The sequence below is a fragment of the Ascaphus truei genome, chromosome 8 (genome assembly GCF_040206685.1).
Source record: "Ascaphus truei isolate aAscTru1 chromosome 8, aAscTru1.hap1, whole genome shotgun sequence".
Taxonomy (NCBI): domain Eukaryota; kingdom Metazoa; phylum Chordata; class Amphibia; order Anura; family Ascaphidae; genus Ascaphus; species Ascaphus truei.
In genome coordinates this window covers 90,539,697-90,559,956 of record NC_134490.1, presented here as the reverse complement: position 1 = coordinate 90,559,956, position 20,260 = coordinate 90,539,697, and the positions used below count along the sequence as shown (strand labels likewise).

At 43.7% G+C, this 20,260-nt stretch overlaps 1 protein-coding gene across 2 annotated transcripts in view; it reads left to right on the top strand.

The window, feature by feature from the left end:
- PCDH15 (protocadherin related 15) overlaps positions 1 to 20,260 on the top strand; it is a 1,763,546-nt gene that overhangs the window by 592,358 nt on the left and 1,150,928 nt on the right. For both annotated transcript variants that reach the window (XM_075612935.1, XM_075612934.1), the window contains exon 6: positions 11,202 to 11,357. In XM_075612935.1, the coding sequence (XP_075469050.1) occupies positions 11,202 to 11,357 (156 nt within the window). The remainder of the gene's footprint in view (positions 1 to 11,201; positions 11,358 to 20,260) is intronic.

Here is a 20,260-nt window from a genome sequence, read left to right as displayed (position 1 = left end):
AAGTTGCCGTAAAAGGATGTTTCCATATAGCTGCTTTTTCGTTCGCATACGAGCTGGCCTCAATGGAACAACATGCGCGCTTCGGCCGTAAAGCGCGCCCGTGCGTAGTGTCGTAATTGGCGTCCCTGACGCGTTTCATCACAACAATGTAACTTTATCAAAGGGAATGACACGAACAAAGAGAGCTGGGTACTTATAACTAAATGTGAGAAAAAGGGAGGGGGGAGAAAGAGAATAAGAGGAAAGAAAATAGACTGAATTAACTAATGAGAAGATGGAATAAGAAGAGGAGTTGAGGAACCAATGAAAACAAATGGAACCCACGGGATGAGAGCCACCCAGGCCCAAGAGGTCATACTAAAGTACTGGTATCCAGACATTCATTCAAACCTCCCAGGGCAAGAGTCCCCAGGAGGTGAATCCAAAATGTCTCCCTTCGACAAAGAGATTTAAAACAATCTCCTCCTAGAGCAGTAATAAAGGGTTTTACTGAATATGCAATCTGCACCCACAGTATATAACCCACACACAACCCCAATACACAAATGGAGTATCCCCAAAGTTCATAAGGTGCTTGCACCAATATCCTTGATGTCCCTTTTCCCAAATGTCAGGGCCCACCCAAAAGTATATGGAATAGCACTATCCCGGGAATCGTTGGTGCACTTGGTGTAGTACCTGCCCAGGTGCTCCGGCACCCAGGTACTGCTGAATATCAAATGGGGATCTGCTGATCCAGTGACGTCGTCCGCGAAGGCATCCACCTCTATGTGGGGTGAACTCCCACTGAAGGGTCTTGCCTTTAAGAGTCTCTGATAATACGGTGGTGGTCTGGTCCCAAACTACAGGCCATAATCACACGTGGCATCACACTAGTGCTATACGCTAACTATAGGCTGCTACTGGGGAAATGTCCCTACATATGGGCTTTCTCTGTAGAAACCACAATCTGATGTGAGTCACGGACTATCTGGGGCATAAAGGAGGTATCTGGCCTAGTTTGGGAGCCACTTGCACACAGACACTACCTTACCCCTCTGTGTCACTACTCCGACTGCAACTGGCATGCCTCCAACCGTGCTAAATGTATAGATCCCCTGAGCAGGAGAATGCTGCAGCCTTATTTAGGGTGACCATTCGTCCCAGTTTTGCTGGGACAGTCCCGGTTTTTGCTGGGCTGGCCCGGGTTGCCCGTCCGTCTCGGTAATGTCCCGGTTTTTCTCCCTGGTGTGCAGGGGAGTCGGCAATGATGCGTGGCGAGGCGTGGGGGGAGCAAGCGGCGGCGCCAAAGAGGAGGAAGAGGATGCGGTAGCAGGGTAGTATGTTTTCCATGTTAGAATGTCGGGGGGAGGGGGGCTGGGCTTTAGAGAGTAGAAGCAGGGGATTGGTTGGAGGTCAGATGATCTCGGGGCCGGTGCTTTCTACCGGGGCCGGATGGAGTGAGCTGCTTCTCTGTGTGTGTGTCCTGTCTGTCTGTGTGTGTGCTGTCTGTCTGTCTGTGTGTGTGGTGTATTGTATTGTATGTCTTTATTTATATAGCGCCATTAATGTACATAGCGCTTCATAGTAGTAATACATGTGGTAATCGAATAAATAACAGATAATATAAATAACAGATCATGGGAATAAGTGCTTTAGACATTAACATAACATTAAGGAAGAGGAGTCCCTGCCACGAGGAGCTTACAATCTAATTGGTAGGTAGAGAGAACGTACAGAGACAGTAGGAGGGAGTTCTGGTAAGTGCGTCTGCAGGGGGCCAAGCTTTATGTATCATGTGTTCAGAATGTTCACAGTGCTATTCGTATGCTTCTTTAAGCAAGTGTGTCTTAAGGTGGGTCTTAAAGGTGGATAGAGAGGGTGTTAGTCGGGTACTGAGGGGAAGGGCATTCCAGAGGTGTGGGGCAGTCAGTGAAAAAGGTTTAAGGCAGGAGAGGGCTTTAGATAAAAAGGGGGTAGAAAGAAGACATGATTGAGCAGAACGCAAGAGTCGGGATGGTGCATTGCGAGAAATTAGGGCTGAGATGTAAGGAGGGGCAGAAGAGTGTAAAGCTTTAAAAGTGAGGAGAAGAATGGAGTGTGAGATGCGGGATTTGATCGGAAGCCAGGAGAGGGATTTCAGGAGGGGAGATGCTGAGACAGATCTAGGAAAGAGTAGAGTGATTCTGGCAGCAGCATTTAGGATAGATTGTAGGGGAGACAGGTGAGAGGCAGGAAGGCCGGACAGGAGGAGGTTACAGTAATCAAGACGGGAGAGAATGAGGGCCTGAGTCAGAGTTTTAGCAGTCGAGCAACAGAGGAAAGGGCGTATCTTTGTTATATTGTGGAGGAAAAAGCGACAAGTTTTAGAAATGTTTTGAATGTGAGGGGCGAATGTGAGAGAGGAGTCGAGTGTGACCCCTAGGCAGTGTGCTTGGGCTACTGGGTGAATGATCGTAGTTCCAACAGTAATGTGGAAGGAGGTAGTAGGGCCAGGTTTGGGAGGAAGTATGATGAGCTCTGTTTTAGCCATGTTGAGTTTAAGGCAACGGAGGGCCATCCAGGATGATATAGCAGAGAGACATTCAGAAACTTTGGTCTGTATAGCAGGTGTAAGGTCGGGTGTTGAAAAGTATATTTGTGTGTCGTCAGTATAGAGGTGATATTTAAACCCAAAAGATGTTATTAGGTCACCTAGAGAGAGTGTGTACAGAGAAAAGAGAAGAGGTCCCAGTACAGAGCCCTGGGGTACCCCCACAGAGAGATCAATAGAGGAGGAGGAGGTGTTAGCAGAAGAGACACTGAAAGTACGATGGGAGAGGTAGGATGAAATCCAGGATAGAGCTTTGTTCCGAATACCAAGAGTGTGGAGAATGTGAAGGAGAAGAGGGTGATCCACAGTATCAAATGCTGCAGAGAGGTCGAGTAATATGAGCAGAGTGTAATGACCTCTGTCTTTGGCAGCATGGAGGTCGTCAGTTATTTTAGTGAGGGCTGTTTCCGTGGAGTGAGCAGTGCGGAAGCCAGATTGTAGAGGGTCTAGGAGAGAATAGGTGTTGAGAAAATGGAGCAAGCGAGAGAATACAAGACGTTCAAGGAGTTTAGAGGCAAAAGGCAGGAGGGAGACAGGTCGATAGTTAGAAAGACAGGTAGGGTCAAGGTTGCTGTTTTTCAGTAATGGTATGACTGTTGCATGTTTGAAGGAGGATGGAAAGGTTCCAGAGCAGAGGGAGGAGTTAAAAATGTGTGTGAGCGTAGGGATTATAGTAGGAGCAATAGGTTTTAGGAGATGGGAGGGAATGGGGTCAAGAGGGCAAGTGGTAGAGGGAGAAGAGGCGATCAACAGCGGCACATCTTTTTCTGAGACAGTGGAAAAAGAGTCAAGGAAGGCAGGAGGAGAGTTAGGAAGAGGTGTAGGATGGGAAGAAGAAACAGAGGGGATGTTCTGACATATGGATTCCACCTTTTCCTTAAAATAGTCAGCAACGTCCTGAGCGGAGATGGAGGAAGGAGAGACAGCTGAGGGTGGTTTGAGTAGAGTATCAAAGACAGAGAACAGTCGGCGTGGGTTAGACTTGTGCATGTTGATTAGTGAAGAAAAGTAGGCTTGTTTAGCTTACGAGAGGGCAGAGTTGAAACATGATAGCATAAATTTGTAGTGAAGGAAGTCTGCGAGAGTGTGAGACTTCCTCCAGAGGCGTTCAGAGGAACGAGTGGAGGAATACAGCATGCGCATGTGGGAATTTAGCCAGGGTCTAGGGTTAGAAGGGCGAGTGCGGCAGAGAGAAAGTGGGGCATGTAGATCAAGAGAGGAGGACAAGACAGAGTTGTAGTTCCTGACCAGGTTGTCTGTCGGGTCTGTAGCAGAGCTGAGAGAGGAGAGGGAGGAGCGTAAAGTTGACTCAAAGTCAGATAAGTGAATAGAGCGCAGGTTTCTGCAGAACAAGGGGTGTAGATGGAGGTGGAGAAGTTGAGAAGCGAGATAGAGAGAATGAGATGAGGTGATGGTCAGAGAGAGGAAAAGGGGAAATGGAGAAATCAGAGAGAGAGAAATTTTTAGTGAAAACCAGGTCTAAGTAGTGGCCATCCTTGTGGGTGCTGGCTGCAGTCCACTGTTGAAGGCCAAAAGAAGAGGTTAGAGAAAGAAAGCGGGAAGCCCAAGGGAGAGAGGGGTCATCAATGTGGCAATTGAAGTCCCCAAGGAGAAGAACAGGGGAGTCTGAGGAGAGGAAGAAAGAGAGCCAGGATTCAAAGTGAGAGAGAAAGGCAGAAGGGGGATGAGTAGAGGTAGGTGGGCGATAGATGACCGCCACATGAACAGGGAGAGGAGAGAAAATCTGGATAGTGTGAGCCTCAAAGGAGGGAAAAGCAAGAGAGGGAGGAATAGGAAGGGTTCGGTAACGACAGAGAGAGGAGAGCAGGAGCCCCACGCCTCCACCCCTGACAGTGCACGGACTCTGTCTGTGTGTGCTGTCTGTCTGTGTGTGTCCTGTCTGTCTGTGTGTGTCCTGTCTGTGTGTGTCCTGTCTGTCTGTGTGTGTCCTGTCTGTCTGTGTGTGTCCTGTCTGTCTGTGTGTGTCCTGTCTGTCTGTGTGTGTCCTGTCTGTCTGTGTGTGTCCTGTCTGTCTGTGTGTGTCCTGTCTGTCTGTATGTGTCATAGGAGGAGAGGAGGGGGAGATATGAGGAGCTGAGGGGAAGGTATGAGGAGGGGAGGGGGGGGGAAGGTATGCGGAGGGGAGGGGGCAAGGTATGAGGAGGGGAGGGGGGAAGGTATGAGGAGGGGAGGGGGGAAGGTATGAGGAGGGGAGGGGGGAAGGTATGAGGAGGGGGGAAGGTATGAGGAGGGGAGGGGGGGGAAGGTATGAGGAGGGGAGGGGGGGAAGGTATGAGGAGGGGAGGGGGGGAAGGTATGAGGAGGGGAGGGGGGAAGGTATGAGGAGGGGAGGAGGGGAAGGTATGAGGAGGGGAGGAGGGGGAGATATAAGGAGGGGGAGATATAAAGAGGGAGAGGGTAGGTATAAGGAAAGGATGGGGAGGGAGAGGTATGAGGAGCAGAAGGTATGAGGAGAGGTATATGGAGAGTTGAGGGAGGTATGAGGGAGGAGAAGAGGGGGAAGTATGAGGGGCAGGTATGAGGAAAGGAGGGGGAAGTATGAGAAGGGGAGGGGCTGTGTGTGTTTGTCACTGTGTGTGTTTGTCACTGTGTGTGCATGCTTATTGGGGAGGGAGGTAGAATGTGGGGAGGGGAGAAAAATACATGGGGGTGGGGGTGTAAAAGAGAGGGGGGGAGGAATGGGTGACTGGGGAGTGTAAGGTGGGGTGAGAGTAAGGAGGTGTATGAGATGGGGGGGTTCTCGCAAGGCCGCCGAAACGTGGGTAGGGGGCCCCAGTGAAAATGTTCTTGCTGGGCTCCGGGAAAGCTGGCTGTGGCCATGCATGGAAGTGATGTCACCGACTGCCACGAGGAGAGCAAGAGACCCTATTTTGCAAAGTGTAATATACACACAAGGTCAGGAATGTCACATTTTTAAAAGTCTTCATTTTAATTAATAGTTTTCTCACGATCCAGGGGGAACATGGGGGATAAAAACACACGAGAAAAACAATATAAGTGTAGATGTAACCAATAAAAATAAATATTCCCTGGTGAATCTTGGCCCCTATGTGCAGCCTACTCACAAGAAGGCAACGATAATCAAGCAGAGATATCAAAGGGTAGGCTGTGGACATCGATAGTGCAGAGCAGCTCCTTCACTTGCGGAATACGACCTCAGCAAGAAAGAAATATACGCACATAACACAGATCATATGATTTAAACAATTTATAAAACTCTTAAAAATGCACACTTACAGTGTTGCCAGAATATAAAAGCATGTAAGCTATAATAAGCTTCAGAGTGACCCCTGGGAGATATGTGCCGCCTCTCACCGCACCGATCCCGGGGGGAACTTTGGCTGGACCCCACGTTTATGCTGGAGACGCCGCTCCGTCGCCAGTCCCCGGATGTTGACGTCACTTCCGGTTTCGCTGCTGTGGTATAAGCTGGGATTCCTATCTTTACAGTCACGTCACGAATGGGCAGTACCACTCTACGCGTTTCGCCAACCAATCATTCGGCTTCCTCAGGAGTGTACCTCCCCCCTCACTATTCAAGGCTTATATGCTACAATCAATTAAAATATAATATATGCTAAGTGTTCAACTTTCACCTGAACTCCAGCATAACGGAAGAATACCAAAACATGGGATAATGATTTACTCCATAAGAACATATAAACACCAGTAAAAAAACATCCGAATCTTCTCACATATGGATATCAATCTTGGGGCATTAATTAACCACAATGAGCCAATGATCAAATGATCTGTGGAGATAGGAATCCCAGCTTACACCGCAGCAGCGAAACCGGAAGTGACACCAACATCCAGGGACCGGCGATGGAGCGGCGTCTCCAGCATACCAACGTGGGGTCCAGCCGAAGTTCCCGCTGGGATCGGTGCGGTGAGAGGCGGCACATATCTCCCAGGGGTCACTTTGAAGCTTATTATAGCTTACATGCTTTTATATTCTGGCAACACTGTAAGTGTGCATTTTTAAGAGTTTTATAAATTGTTTGAATCATATGATCTGTGTTATGTGCGTATATTTCTTTCTTGCTGAGGTCGTATTCCCCAAGTGAAGGAGCTGCTCTGCACTATCGATGTCCACAGCCTACCCTTTGATATCTCTGCTTGATTATCGTTACCTTCTTGTGAGTAGGCTGCACATAGGGGTCAAGATTCACCAGGAAATATTTATTTTGATTGGTTACATCTACACTTAGATTGTTTTTCTTGTGTGTTTTTATCCCCCATGCTCCCCCTGCATTGTGAGAAAACTATTCTACATTTTGGGGAATTGGGGAAGAGTGAAGACAACCCCACTGGAGGGTAGAAGCAGGGGGGTGACACTTTTTACATTGTTATTGCACTTGGTTTTATTTGTATCTATCTCACTATTGTATTAGGATTAGAAAGCACTTTTTAGAGTGTTAGTGCCTCTATATTCAACATATATTGCACATTAATTTTAATTAATGCCTACATTTTTTATTTAGTTTTAATTTGTCAATTAATTATTTTATTTAATTTTCATTTGTTAATTTTAATTAATGTCTTCATTATATATATACACACAAACACACACTGCAGGGCCCACCAACGGAACACATTATGGTGCCGAGGCATCACGTGATGCCACATTGTCATGGCAGCATGTCACCACCTTACGTCAGTGTCTCGTTGTCATGGCAGCGGGGTGCATCACGTGATGTAATTTGTTTTATAAATAATTTTTTATTGTGTCCCGGTTTTTCATTTTGAAAGCCTTATTGGCTGTGCTGTGCCATGTGATCTAGCAGCCTCTATGCACAATGGGGCTTGTAGTCCTTTGCGGAGCCCTGTGCTAAGATGGCCACTGCAACTATATTCAATGCGCATGCACACCACTCAATCGCGCATGCGTGGACATTTATAAGATGGTGGGGCCCATGAATTGGTACTGCTGCGGAGCTCCAGTGACCCGGTCACCCCTCTGATCACCCGCAGCTTCCCACACTTCACCGGGTGTCTGCACCCCACCGCCAGCAACTCCCCCACAGCACCACTGTATCCTCCCTGACTAACCGGCAAGTCCCCTCGGAGGGACGTAGGAGGGCAGGAAACTAAGGGGACCAAGGGGGGACCTGGCTACACGTATAATTCTGATATGATGCCTCCGTTTCTTCTGAATTTAAGAATCTAAATGCCTGCCTTTTCCTTTCCATTTCTTCCCCTAGCTGTTTATTTAGGCACATTGGTTTAGACGTGTTTCTTTTATATTTATTACCCACGGGTATACACTGATAATTATACTAACAGTAACTAATAATGTCTTAAAGACTGCCCATTTATCTTTCACATTTTGTTCTGCAAAAAATGTTATTCCAATTGAGTCCTTGTAGATTATTCCTCAGTTTATGAGAATCTGCCTTTCTAAAATATTTAGTATCAAGTATTTGTTGAACCCATGTTATATGATATGTTTTTTGATCATTTATTTAAAATGAGACCATGTTATGATCACTGTTTCCCAAATATTCCTGGACTTGAAAATGTGTTATTACATCTACAATGTTTGATATTACAAGATCCATAATGCCCCTTCCCTGGTGGGTTCCTCAGTAATTTGGGTCTTGTAATTGTCTTTAAGCACAACCCAAAAGACTATTTTGTTTAGTTGTAATGCTAATCTCATTGCCCCAGTCTATTTCTGGATAATTAAAATCACCCATTATACAAACATGACCTAGTTTTGATGCCTTTTCCATTTGCAAAATAATTTTAGCTTCCTCAATCTCACCGATATTTGGTGGTTTATAGCATATCCCTACAAACATTTTCTTTGTACTTTTACCTCCATTAATGCGTACCCAAAAGGTCTCTACATTTTCAGCAATCCCTTCATAAACATCTTACCTTATTACTATCAGGACTACGTGGCCCTCTGAGGTATATAGAAACCCACAAAAGACAGGAGACCAAAATAAGTGAAAAAAACTATTAGTGTTTAATGTTCACACCGAAGTGAAAACACATTGGAATCTTCAAAACCTGCAGAGCTGTAAAAAAGCTATAGAAGGTCAAACAAGCAGGGGGAGCAAGACGAGTAAGGAGAATACAAAGCCAAACCAAGGTTCTCTGCTAGGTGTGCAGCCCTGCATGCAAATGAAATAATAGCCAGGGGTGACAAAAAGCTAGGGGCAAGAAGTTCAAAGGGAAACAAGACAAAAATAAAACATTACCTGTAAGGTCTGCAGAACTAGATACAAAGTAATTGTAACCAGGGAAAGACAAAGTGCAGGGGATCAAAGAATAGCCAGATTGCTGCTCTGTGAACAAGAAGTTGACAAGCAGCAATTAGCATGCTGGGTGGGGTTAAGCTAAAATGGCCGCTTGGCTCATGGGAAATTCTTTTAACAGTCCTGGTTCTGTACTTGACTCCTGTGTGCGCCCATACAGGCCTATGGGAAATACTGCAGGAGGGAATCGTGACACTTATAATAGGTTTTAAATCTGGTTTAACATATAAACATACTTCACCACCTCTTGTACTTGCTTAATACCTCCGGAAAAGGGAATAACCCTCTAATTTAACTGCCCAGTCATGAGTTCCATTTCAGTAATGCCATTCTGTTCCCTTGTAGCTATTAATTAAAGCTCCCCCATTTTATCTGTCAGGCTTCTTGTACAGATGCAGCAGTGTAAGAGGACATGTGCAGAGGTACGCAATGGAGACTGTTTTAAGGTGAAATTAAAATAAGGCTTTATTGTGCCTGTCACTTTAAACACAGCAAACATGAAAACCAGCAAACCAAATCTGCTCCACTTTGGAGTATATATAAACTTGTAGTCCAGTCCTCATTAACTGTGGGGTTAGCCCAGTGATTCACCAGCCCAAATCATAGAGACATCATTACTGTATATATATAGAGATATAGATAACAGTCTTATATGAAAAAGTCTTATCTGTCTCTTGTAGTTGTAGGGGGGATGCTTCTCTGTTCTCCTGGTGTCCACACCTTTGTGTGATAAGGCAATGTCAGGATCCAGGTTTAGAATCTTGTCCCCTTTGTCTTGTTGTCAGCTTGCAGATCAAGACATCTGTTCATGTGCAGTGTTTCCTTGGTCAGCTCCACGTGTGAGACTAAGGATATCTCTGCTCTTTCTGGTTCCTGGGTCAGCTCAACTCACGTGTAAGCTCAGGAAGAATCTCTCTGTCTTGGGAGGAGCCTTTTCTCTAACAAACCTCCAATCAGCCAGGTGCTGGTCAATTAACCAGTACACTGCTGGATTAGAGGCAAGTTTTCTGAACAGGGAAAAGTCCCCTGTTATAAGCGGCCATTATCCAACCATTTTCTTTTTCGAGATCTCCCCGAAATCCTCGCTTTATTTGCCGCAACAGACTAATAGCCTATCGGATTAACACAGCAGGGGCCCCTGTTAAGTAGCAGGTTAATCCTACCGGTGTCTACCTTCTGTAAGAGATGCGCAGTAAGCGATAGGCTGAATCAGTCACTCTACCTGCACGCCTCTAACAGGCGATTGCAGGGGTTTTATGTAATTTTAATATTACAGTATTGTAGCAGGGGGTCTCCGGAGCTAAACCACATTGATTTCAGGTCTGGGGACCCCTTATTTCCCGAGTTTCAGGCCATGTTGTGGGCTGCCGGTATCCCGCCATGTTAAAATCCTGTGGGTCACGTAACTGTGGGATTTTAACATTGCAGGAGATATCGGCACCCAATAACGGGGCCTGTATCTCAGGAAGTAGGGGGTCTTTCCTACAGCACTTTTTTTAGCCATGCCTTAACCTCGCTAAGCTCCTAATGCCTCCATGGGGTAACGCATGGCACTGGTAGTATTTCATAAAATACTTGCCTTAAGTTTGGGCCTAGATTCCCGAAATCATTTTTAGGACCCTGCATCTTTCACTGACTATGCCAATGGTGCCAATGTGTATCAAGGCCGCCGGGTCAGTGTCAGTGACTCCCAACAATCTGTCTATCCAATGTGCCAAACCCAAGCACCAAAGAGACACAAATGGTTCTTGCGGTCATGGAAACAGATTGCCCTCTCTACCCTAATAATAATGGAGGCTTCCAGGCACCACAACCTTTTTTGGTCTTTGAGTATCCTGACCTGTGCTGGAGGAATTATTCCCTTGGCTGCTAGAGGAATCAGTCCCCCCCCAGCTTTACCATTCCTGCCCTGAATATTCAATCTCCAGATGCTATATTTTAATTAAATGATTATACTGTGTATCGTTAGGTTCCTTTACTGTGCATCATTTTTAATCATGCTAATCTGAACTGGAATATTAGATCGCACACTGTTATGTATTAAATGATGTTCTGATAGAGATGCTTAGTGGTATTGGCACTGCCTTTGAAGCGGGGGAATGTGTTTTGAATCCTAGTGTCAGCTCTCCTTTTTTCCATGGGCAAGTCAGCTTGTCTCCCTGTGCCTCAGGTACCAAAATGATATAACTGTATAGGACAGGGACTCATTGTGCCTGAAAAATGTAATATTAAGAACTGGGTACTGAGAACATTGTCAGTGCGACATAAGAGAATTAATACATTTCAAAAAGTTTTCATTTATTTTTATTTTCTGTTACCAATTAAAAATGTCTTTCTTGCAGCCCCCAGCATCCATCCAGTCCATTGTCGTCCAAGTACAGTGCATAAATAAAAACGTTGGCATCATCATTTACCATGAAGTGCGCATAGTAGTGAGAGATAGAAATGACAATACACCCCGTTACCAACAGCAACGCTACTACACAGCAGTAAATGAGGTGAGCTTATCATTCTAATAATATGTTCTCTTGAGCAATTTCTTCCATACTGTATATCAAAGATGTTAGATGTGATGTGATTATCTAGAGATCTGAGAATTATTTTGCAGAATGTAGTAGTTTTTCACACAAAAAATTGCAAAGTGGTAAAGTTTGTCATTTCCCCCCCCTAACAATAAAGTTCAATGTGCAGATCACACGATCCTTTATGCAGAGTTCTGCTATTTTCCCTGAATTCTTGCATGAATTCTTTATAAAATTTCGTAAAAACAGGACATTTAAAAAATAAATGTGAAAAGTTTTGTGACGCACTTTAACACATTCGCACATCTCTAGTCCAGTCCCAATCACACATCACAAACAGTCACTTACACTAATTTGCACTTACTCGCACTCACACTCCTACATACACTCCTACATACACCATACACACCTACACACACACCCACACACCTAAACAAAGCTACCACTACTCCGGTGCTATGCTGCTCCGGTCCACAGCTCCCCCCTTCTTCCAGTGCCGACTGTAGAAGGTAAGTGATTTAAGTGAATGTCGGGGTTCCACCACCACATCACTGCCTGGGAGCCGCCACTGGGGTGCCGTTGAGCCGCAGGACCGGGGACAGTTGGGACAGTTGTCCCAGTTCTCCCCTCCCTGTTTGCCGCGGAACCCTTGAGGGGTGCCCACAGAACCCTGGTGGAAAATAACTAGATTACTATGTATAAAGTTGTCAATTATATTTAACGGTTTTATATATTTTTCAATTTGTGTTTTCATCAACAAGACAATTTAATCATTAATTATTATACAAATAATGTTATATTATGGCTTTTACTTTTGTTAACTGAATAGTAAGTAATTATTCTAATGCAGTAAATTTACTGAGCCTATTAGATAATAATAAGATTTATCTTTGCATTACTTTAGTACTTGTATTTTGAAGTATAGTACTTTATGACAACTAGAATCAAGCATTCCGCATATCATCCGCAAGGGCTGCCCCTGGGGGCTATCAAATTATCAGCCCCGGCTCCAACACCTAGCGCCTCGTGTGCTTTAGCACAGGGTACCTCGTGCTAGAGCACCCTGCCCCACTGAGCCCATCACAGTGGGTCCCTCAAAGAAAAAGCTCCCCCCCCCTGAGAGCTCAAAGGAGGCTGCTACTCATACCACCAAGGCAGCCCCCAAATCCCCTTCTCCCAGTCACTACCATCAGTTGCTACAGCTATGGGGAAGAAGGGGGAAATGCCACTTTATCCCCCAAACTAACTGCTGTGCATAAAACACAACATACCTCCATTATTAGCACACTTAGTGTTGTGGAGTTGACAGCAATTAACCCTTAATCTTCTGGGAGTGACATCCCCAGCCCCAGAAAAAGGAAGCAAAAAATGAATCAGGGGATGGCTGAGGATTGGGAGGTGATTATATATGGGACACCTCTCTCCGAAGCAAAAAAGAAGAGCAAAACATTGCCTCCTCACCAGGTGGTATTGTCTAGCCTGTATACATCACCCAGACACCTTAAACAGCTGTGGCTGAAATGGTGCCAGACCACACACATCTCCCTCCAAACCCTGTGTGGGTTATAGTGAATGAGGGTCTGGAGATAGAGCAGGGGAATGAGGGGGGCTCCCAAGGTTCAGGGAATAAGCAGCAGGCTACGGCAGCAAGGCATCCAAGCCTGCACCTGGACTATAAGGGGGTCCCCAACACTACTACTGCTAAATGGGTGGTTGCTGCCTCTGATGAGGTAACATTTAGGGACTGCCCTGTGGTTATCCCTTCACTGCCACTTACCAGCTGCTTTCGTGGGGTAACTATATTGCCCCAGGAGCATCCATCTGTGGAAGGAAATGCCATGGGATTACCCCTATTCAAGATACTGGGGTGGTGCTGAAGGGGAAAATGAAGCAGGTAGTGAAGTGGATATGGGGGAGGGGGATAAAGTTGGCCCTTCCAATAATACCTTGGAGAAACTGAAACCCTATCCTCTTAAATAGATAGGTACATACAGTAGAAGGGATTGAATGCCTCCTGTACAATCTATATAAACAAGATTGCACAGATCTGGTCTAATAAGATGAAAATATAGAGTATAACATCCAGGACTATTCATCTACAAATAATAATAGTGCTTGCTAGTCAAATCGCAGTTATAACTGTGTAATCCCTAGATCAGCAGAGGTGGCACCCATTTTATTCTAACCCAGGAGAGTGAGGTTGCCCATGTTCTGTTCAGCTTGTATTTAATGTCACCTGTCCTCAGTAACTCATAGCCCTCAGTACATTGTTACATTATGCTTGAATTGCTTTCAAGATTACAAATACAATCAACAAAATAGATATCCCTTGGAGGTTTGCTCTTAGTAGACAATGTGCACTGCAACACATCAGCTGGTTTAGCTCACACTGTTATGAAAAAACAGAGATTGTATGGGTTTCACCATGCCCCATTCTTTAGGTGCTTTACACTTGTCAACCCAATAGCACTTTCAGTGCTATGTGAAGCAAGTGGAATCACTTCCTGCAGTTTGTAGAGTTGTATTTATTGTAAAATACAGTATTTCAATTGCGTATATGTCTGGCATTCTGGCAGGTGACACAGTGAATATTTGTGTCCCTGTTCTGTTATAAAGTAGCCATTTTGTGCATATCCTTCATGTAGCACAAAAATGAGTGCATATACCTGTAGTAGCTCCCTCCCCCTGGCTTCCTTTAAAATCAGACCACTTCCACTTCCTGTTTGACAGTTTAAAATTCGTTGTGGAGTATGTGACACTCATACTAGCCTTCAGCAGGTTTAGCTCACCCTACTAGACCTGTGGCCTAGAAAGGCAGTGGTTGTGGGTTTAGTCCTGTTTGGGGTGACAAAATTCCAGTCAGTGGGTTGGTGCTTTTGGCTTTTTATGAACTCTATTGTTTGGTATGGAAATCCATTTAGGAAGTGAGGGATAGGACTCTAGTAAATACACTTCCTATATCTACTTAATTAGGGGTGTGTACTACTTGTATTTACCTTAGTGTCTTTAAAAAATAAATCCATAATTGTTTTGGGCAATTTCAAAATAGTCATTTTCCATTTCCCTTCCTCTTTTCTATATCTATTGTACAGTACAGTATTATTGGGCACCATTTAAAGCTACTGTATCTTTAGAAACCTTTTTTTAATCTACTGTAAGTCATATTTGCTACAGATTTTCTGATCTTTCCATTTATCATCTTCTTTCACACCATCTCTTGAAACTATCATGCATATAATATCTTTTTTTAAGAAGAAACAGATACTCTGATTGTTTGATGTGGAGAGTTACAGTATCTTCACATTCTAAAAAAGTAAATCTTTGTTTACAGTGTTAGAAAAAGGGGAGGGCATTGCAAGTGTTAGCAAATTTAACAGTAGGAGGATTCCAAGAGGAAAACAGCGGAGCACAGCAAGAAGGATGGGGGCTAAACACAATAGATCTGTTTAAAAGAACTTTATTCCATGGTTGACCTCATGCTAAGATTGCAGGTCAATTCTCTAACGCGTTTCGGGCGATGGCCCTTTGTCAAAGAGTGTTTGAATGTCGCGTCTCTCACAGCTGATAAACACGTCCCCCCGCCCCCATCTGAGGAGTTTAATTAAGGCACATTGAATTCATCAAACTCAAGAGGCTGGATAAGGGTTGTTCCTTTAACCTATGATCAGCACTGTTAAAGACATCATTGCATTACTGTGTCCCAACATTGCTGAGCACCGAAATCTGGAATCTTTCCTATTTGTGCTTTGTTAGCAAATGTAATATTGTGCAGAAAATAAACATTATTTGGACACACATACACACACACACACACACACACACACACACGGATATTTGATCCATTATCCACAACTAAAGCTTTGAATGCAAATGCAAATAAATTCACATCTCCTTCTGTAGATACCCATGGGCCTTTGAAATAATTAAACAACTGCCTAAAATACTTTTATCTGAAACCCACAGACTCAAACAAATGTGGATTTCATGAAGCAACTGTTTTTTCAGTGGATTTATTTTATACTGACACTTGAGAGACCATTGAATGTTGACAGTTAAAAAAAAACTTCAATAGTGGCAGTGGTTTTTTTTAGGGATTCAGAGGTCTTGAAAACTTTCTACGTGTAGCACTGTTTCAGTACCCTCTGAAATTATGATTTAAAAAAAAATATTTTAAATCAAAATGTCCTTTTTTTTCAATTAAAATTGTAAGCATACAAATTTAACTTCATGCAAGTATTTGGAAACGTGTGTGGCCAATTTGAAATATATTGGATTCTCTTTTAATTTTAATTACTTTATAGCCAGGGCATAAGAAATCCTACTTTGTATACAGAAAGTCGATCATTTAAGAAGACAAACACAGCTGTACTGTTTGGAAGTTTGTTATGGAAATCTACCAACAGACTCAGACATCTCGTACAATTACAGTCTGTTCTATTCACACTAAACTGTACATAATCAAGATTGCTTTTTTTTTTATAGATAATTTATTTTCTTTCAGAAGCATCAAGGGAGAAATGTTACTTTAATGACATTGAATGCCTTTCATACTAATTATTTTCTAAAATAATTATAGAACGTTATATAAGGAAAATATGTGAATGAAACAGTGTTAATTAGTTCTTTTTATCATCATTAATTACAACATTTTTTCTTTGTTTCATTTGCAGAATAATATAATTTTAATATTAAGCATCTTTCAAATGTTTCTAGTCAGATAGTAATAAAAAGATAACTAAAAATAAAAAAAATAAAAATTCTGTTTGGAAAATTGAGCATACTGTAGTTATATTAAAATGTAATGTTAATATATTACACAGTAAATGTAATTTGTCGTTATAAATGCCTACTGTATCAGACTTTAACGAATGACTAACTAATAGGGCATAGAGCATTAATTTATGTATTCTAATGTCTGAATAGGATATTAATTACAAGATGGGTCTTAAAACAACAATTCAGCAATACAATCTCTCGTAAGCAACAGAAACTGCACACATTTCAGGTATATTGATGATATCTCTATAATTTGGATAAGAGGGAGTTATTTATCAAGTTCTGTTTAAGTAATAATCCCTTAAGATCAGGGCATTGGCCAGTAATGCCCTGTTCTGAGGGGATTCTTACTATTATAGGCTAAATATAGGCTTTTTATTTTTTTAAACATTACATATAAAAGATAGACACTTTTGTAGCCATACTGATTTTTATTAGTGTGATTGTTTATAATCTTTTGCTTTTACAGCAAGTTTGTTCAAAGGAAATTGTACATACACACAGCCCCCCTCTATATACACACACACTGCAGCCTCTCCTCTATATACACAAAAACATTCTGCAGTCGCCGTACACACTGCAACCCCCCTCCTCTACACCCACAAGACACAGTAGCCCCCATCTACACCCACAAACACACACTACAGTCCCCTGTAAACCCACAAAACCACACACACACACACTATGTAGACCTCCTCCACCCGCTACACCCACTGACACACACACACACACACACTGCAGCCCCCTCAATAACCACAAAACAAAATGCACACACACACACAACAAAAAAGACTGCTGCCCCCTCTACATCTATAAAACCCACCAGCAGCACACCCTCTACACCCACTGCAGCCCCCTATAAACCCACACACTGCAGACACACACACACACACACACAAAAACACTCTGCACCCCTCCTCCACCCACAATGAAGACACACTGCAGCCCCCCTCTGCACCCACAAAACACACAAAAAAACAGACTCTGCTGCTCCCTCTACACCCACAAAACAAACACCAACAGAAGACACACCAATAAAACACCCTGCTTGTCCAATTTACACACACAAAACACAAGACACACACACAAACCTTTCTCCTCACTCTTCTGTGATGAGCTCTCTGCAGGCATGGTGGGGGAGGAGTCAGTGCCTCGCTGGTGCCTCCTGTCCAATTAGCTCCCCTGTCTAAGAGCTGATCTCACTCTTTGTGAATGAAAACTGAAAGCTGATTGGCTGAAAAACTTGTCAGGGTGCCAAAAATTCCAGGTCATTACTTATTGGTTAAAAAATTCCAGACATTATCCAATCAGAGAGCAGGGATTTCAACAATGCCTGGAATTGAATAGCTTTAGCCTATAATATGGGTTAACACACCCAAGCAGGTATTAACTACCTTTCAAGTCAATGGGTGTTAATTCTAGTTTGGGTGCTGTAGGAGGACATGTGCAGAGGTACACAATGGAGACTGTTTTAAGGTGAAATTAAAACAGGGCATTATTGTGCCTGTCGCTTTAAACACAGCAAAAATCAACATAAGAGAATAAGCCAAACAAAAAAAAACCTATCTATCTCTGCTTTGGAGACTATCTACACATGTAGCTCAGCCCTCTATGACTGGGTTGGTTAGCTAAGCTATTTACCAGCCCCAAATCATGGAGACATTTATCAATACACATACACTACCGGCACACTTTATTTGAGTGCGGCTAGCTCCGCAAGCCTGGGGATGCCCCGGCATGCTAGCCGCACTCCCTCGGCGTGCCGCGCGTCATCGGGTGCCTGCGCCCCCTGCACGCGCGTCCAGGGCTCCCCGAGGGAGCCCTGGTGTCCCGCGATGTGGGGGACGGCGGCAGGGGGTTCCGGGGGACCCGGCGGACCCGGCGGACCCGGCAGTGGGAGAGAGAAAGCCCCGATCGGAGGGCGCTCCTCCGTGTCTTCGGCGCGCGCCCGGCACCCTCTGGCGCGCGCCAGGTTACTGCTGCGGCCGAGAATGGGCAAATGCTCAAATAAACTCGGCCGCAGCAGTAGACATAGATAATAGTCTTATACGAAAAGTCTTATCTGTTAGCTGGGCTGCTGTAGGGGAAGCTTCTCTGCTCTCTTGGAACCGCACCCTTGTGTGCACAGGCAATATCAGGCTCCAAGTTTAGAATCTTGTCCCCTTTGTCTTGTGGTCAGCTTGTCGCTCAAGACATCTGTCCTTCCTTGGTTCAGCCCAGTTGTGGACTAAGGAATCTCTGCTCTGTCTCCTAGTTCAGCTGAGGTGTGAGCTAAGGAGTCTCACTTCCTGTCTCAAAGGCAGGCTTTTTCTACCACCTGCAATCAGCCAGGTGGTGTTAGTTAATTGCCTACCAGCAGTTAACCACCACACTGCTGGATTAGAGGCACATTTGTGAACAGGGATAAGTCCCCTGTTACAGGTGCATTAACAAAAATGTGAATCTTTCTATACTAGTGTATACTAACATTGGTTTGTGAACTTGGAGAGTGTACAGTGGGTTAATTTAATTTGATTGTGTAGGATTTGGAAGTCTGTAGCAAACATTTTTTTATTCTCTTTTCCCTGATTGAGACTGCAGTTGGTGTTGTTTGGTAAATTACTTACCTAACACACCTGAGTAGTGTGTCTGTCTTTGAAACAGAGGCTTGACTGAGTTGTATGCTTCTGCAAGAAGCCTGATGAAGGGTAAAGGAACAGGGCTCCACGGATTTCTAAACAAAATTAATTTTTTGCCAACAAGATAACTTGACGCTTCGGGCATACTTGGCCTTTCTCAAAAGCAGAATGGCATGCCTGTTCCTTTACCCTTCATTATACTTTAGAGTATCACAGAGAATTCTGAACCAGGAGCACCGGTATTTGTATCCTTTATTTATTATTTTGACAGTGTGCAGCATTTTCCCCTTTATTCACTATGTATCTACAAGAAGCCTGACAGATGAAATGGGGGAGCTCTAATTATTAGCTACAATGGAGCAGTATAATTTCAGACATAGGCATTACTGATGAATGGTGGAATTAAACACATAATTGGGCAGTATTCCCTTTATCAGAGGGGTCGAGCAAATAGAAGAGGTGGTGGAGTATGTTTATGTTAAACCAGATTAAAACCTATTATAAGGGAAGATGTTTATGAAGGGAATTATGAAAATATAGAGACCTGGTGGATATACATTAGCAGTGGAGGTAAAGGTACAAAGAAAATGTTTTTTTTAGGGATATGCTAAAAATCACCTGTGAGATTGAGGAAGCCAAAATGCTTTTGCAAAATGAAAAGGCAACAAAACTATTGTAGGTCGTGTTTCTAGAATTGGTGATTTTAATTATCCAGACATAGACTGGGGCAATGAGATTAGCATTACAACAACATGAAACAGGTTTATGGGGGTGCTAAAAGAAATTACATGACCCAAATTATTGAGGAACCACAAACATTTGGGAAACACTGATCATAGGTCTCATTTGAAATACATGATCAAAACCATGTCATATGGGTACAACAAAAACTTAACATTTTAGAAAGGCATATTTTTTTATAAACCGGTGAGTAATCTAAAATGAATAAATTGGGATATCATTTTTGTAGAAAAAATGTGAAAGATTAATGGGCAGTCTTTAAGAAAATTCTTAGAATAAACAGGCACCTTAAAAATTAAATAATTTTGGCTTTGGCCTGGAGTTTCCATTCCACAGTCTCAGCAAATGGGAAACTATGGAATGGATAATGTTTCCCTTTTTTGCACTTTCTGTCTTAATTCAGACAGCCAGCTGCTTAATATTCTGGGACTATGTCACAGTACACACACACACACACAATACAATATTACCCAATACCTTCCTTCTATCCCAGGGAGCAGTTAAACCCCCTAAGGATCCTAATTGCACCCTATCCCTTGGGCAACTGAGATGTCCGCAAGGTATCCCCAAATGTATGTGTGAGGGCAGCGCTACGTTGTGTATTGGTGGTACACATGGGTACCTTCCTGGTTACTCTTGGTTTACTGCACCGACACACTTTATTCGAGCAAATACCCGGTATGTACCTGGCAGATACCTGGAATGCGCCGCTCCTCACCTCTGACAAGCCCCGTTGCATTTGCC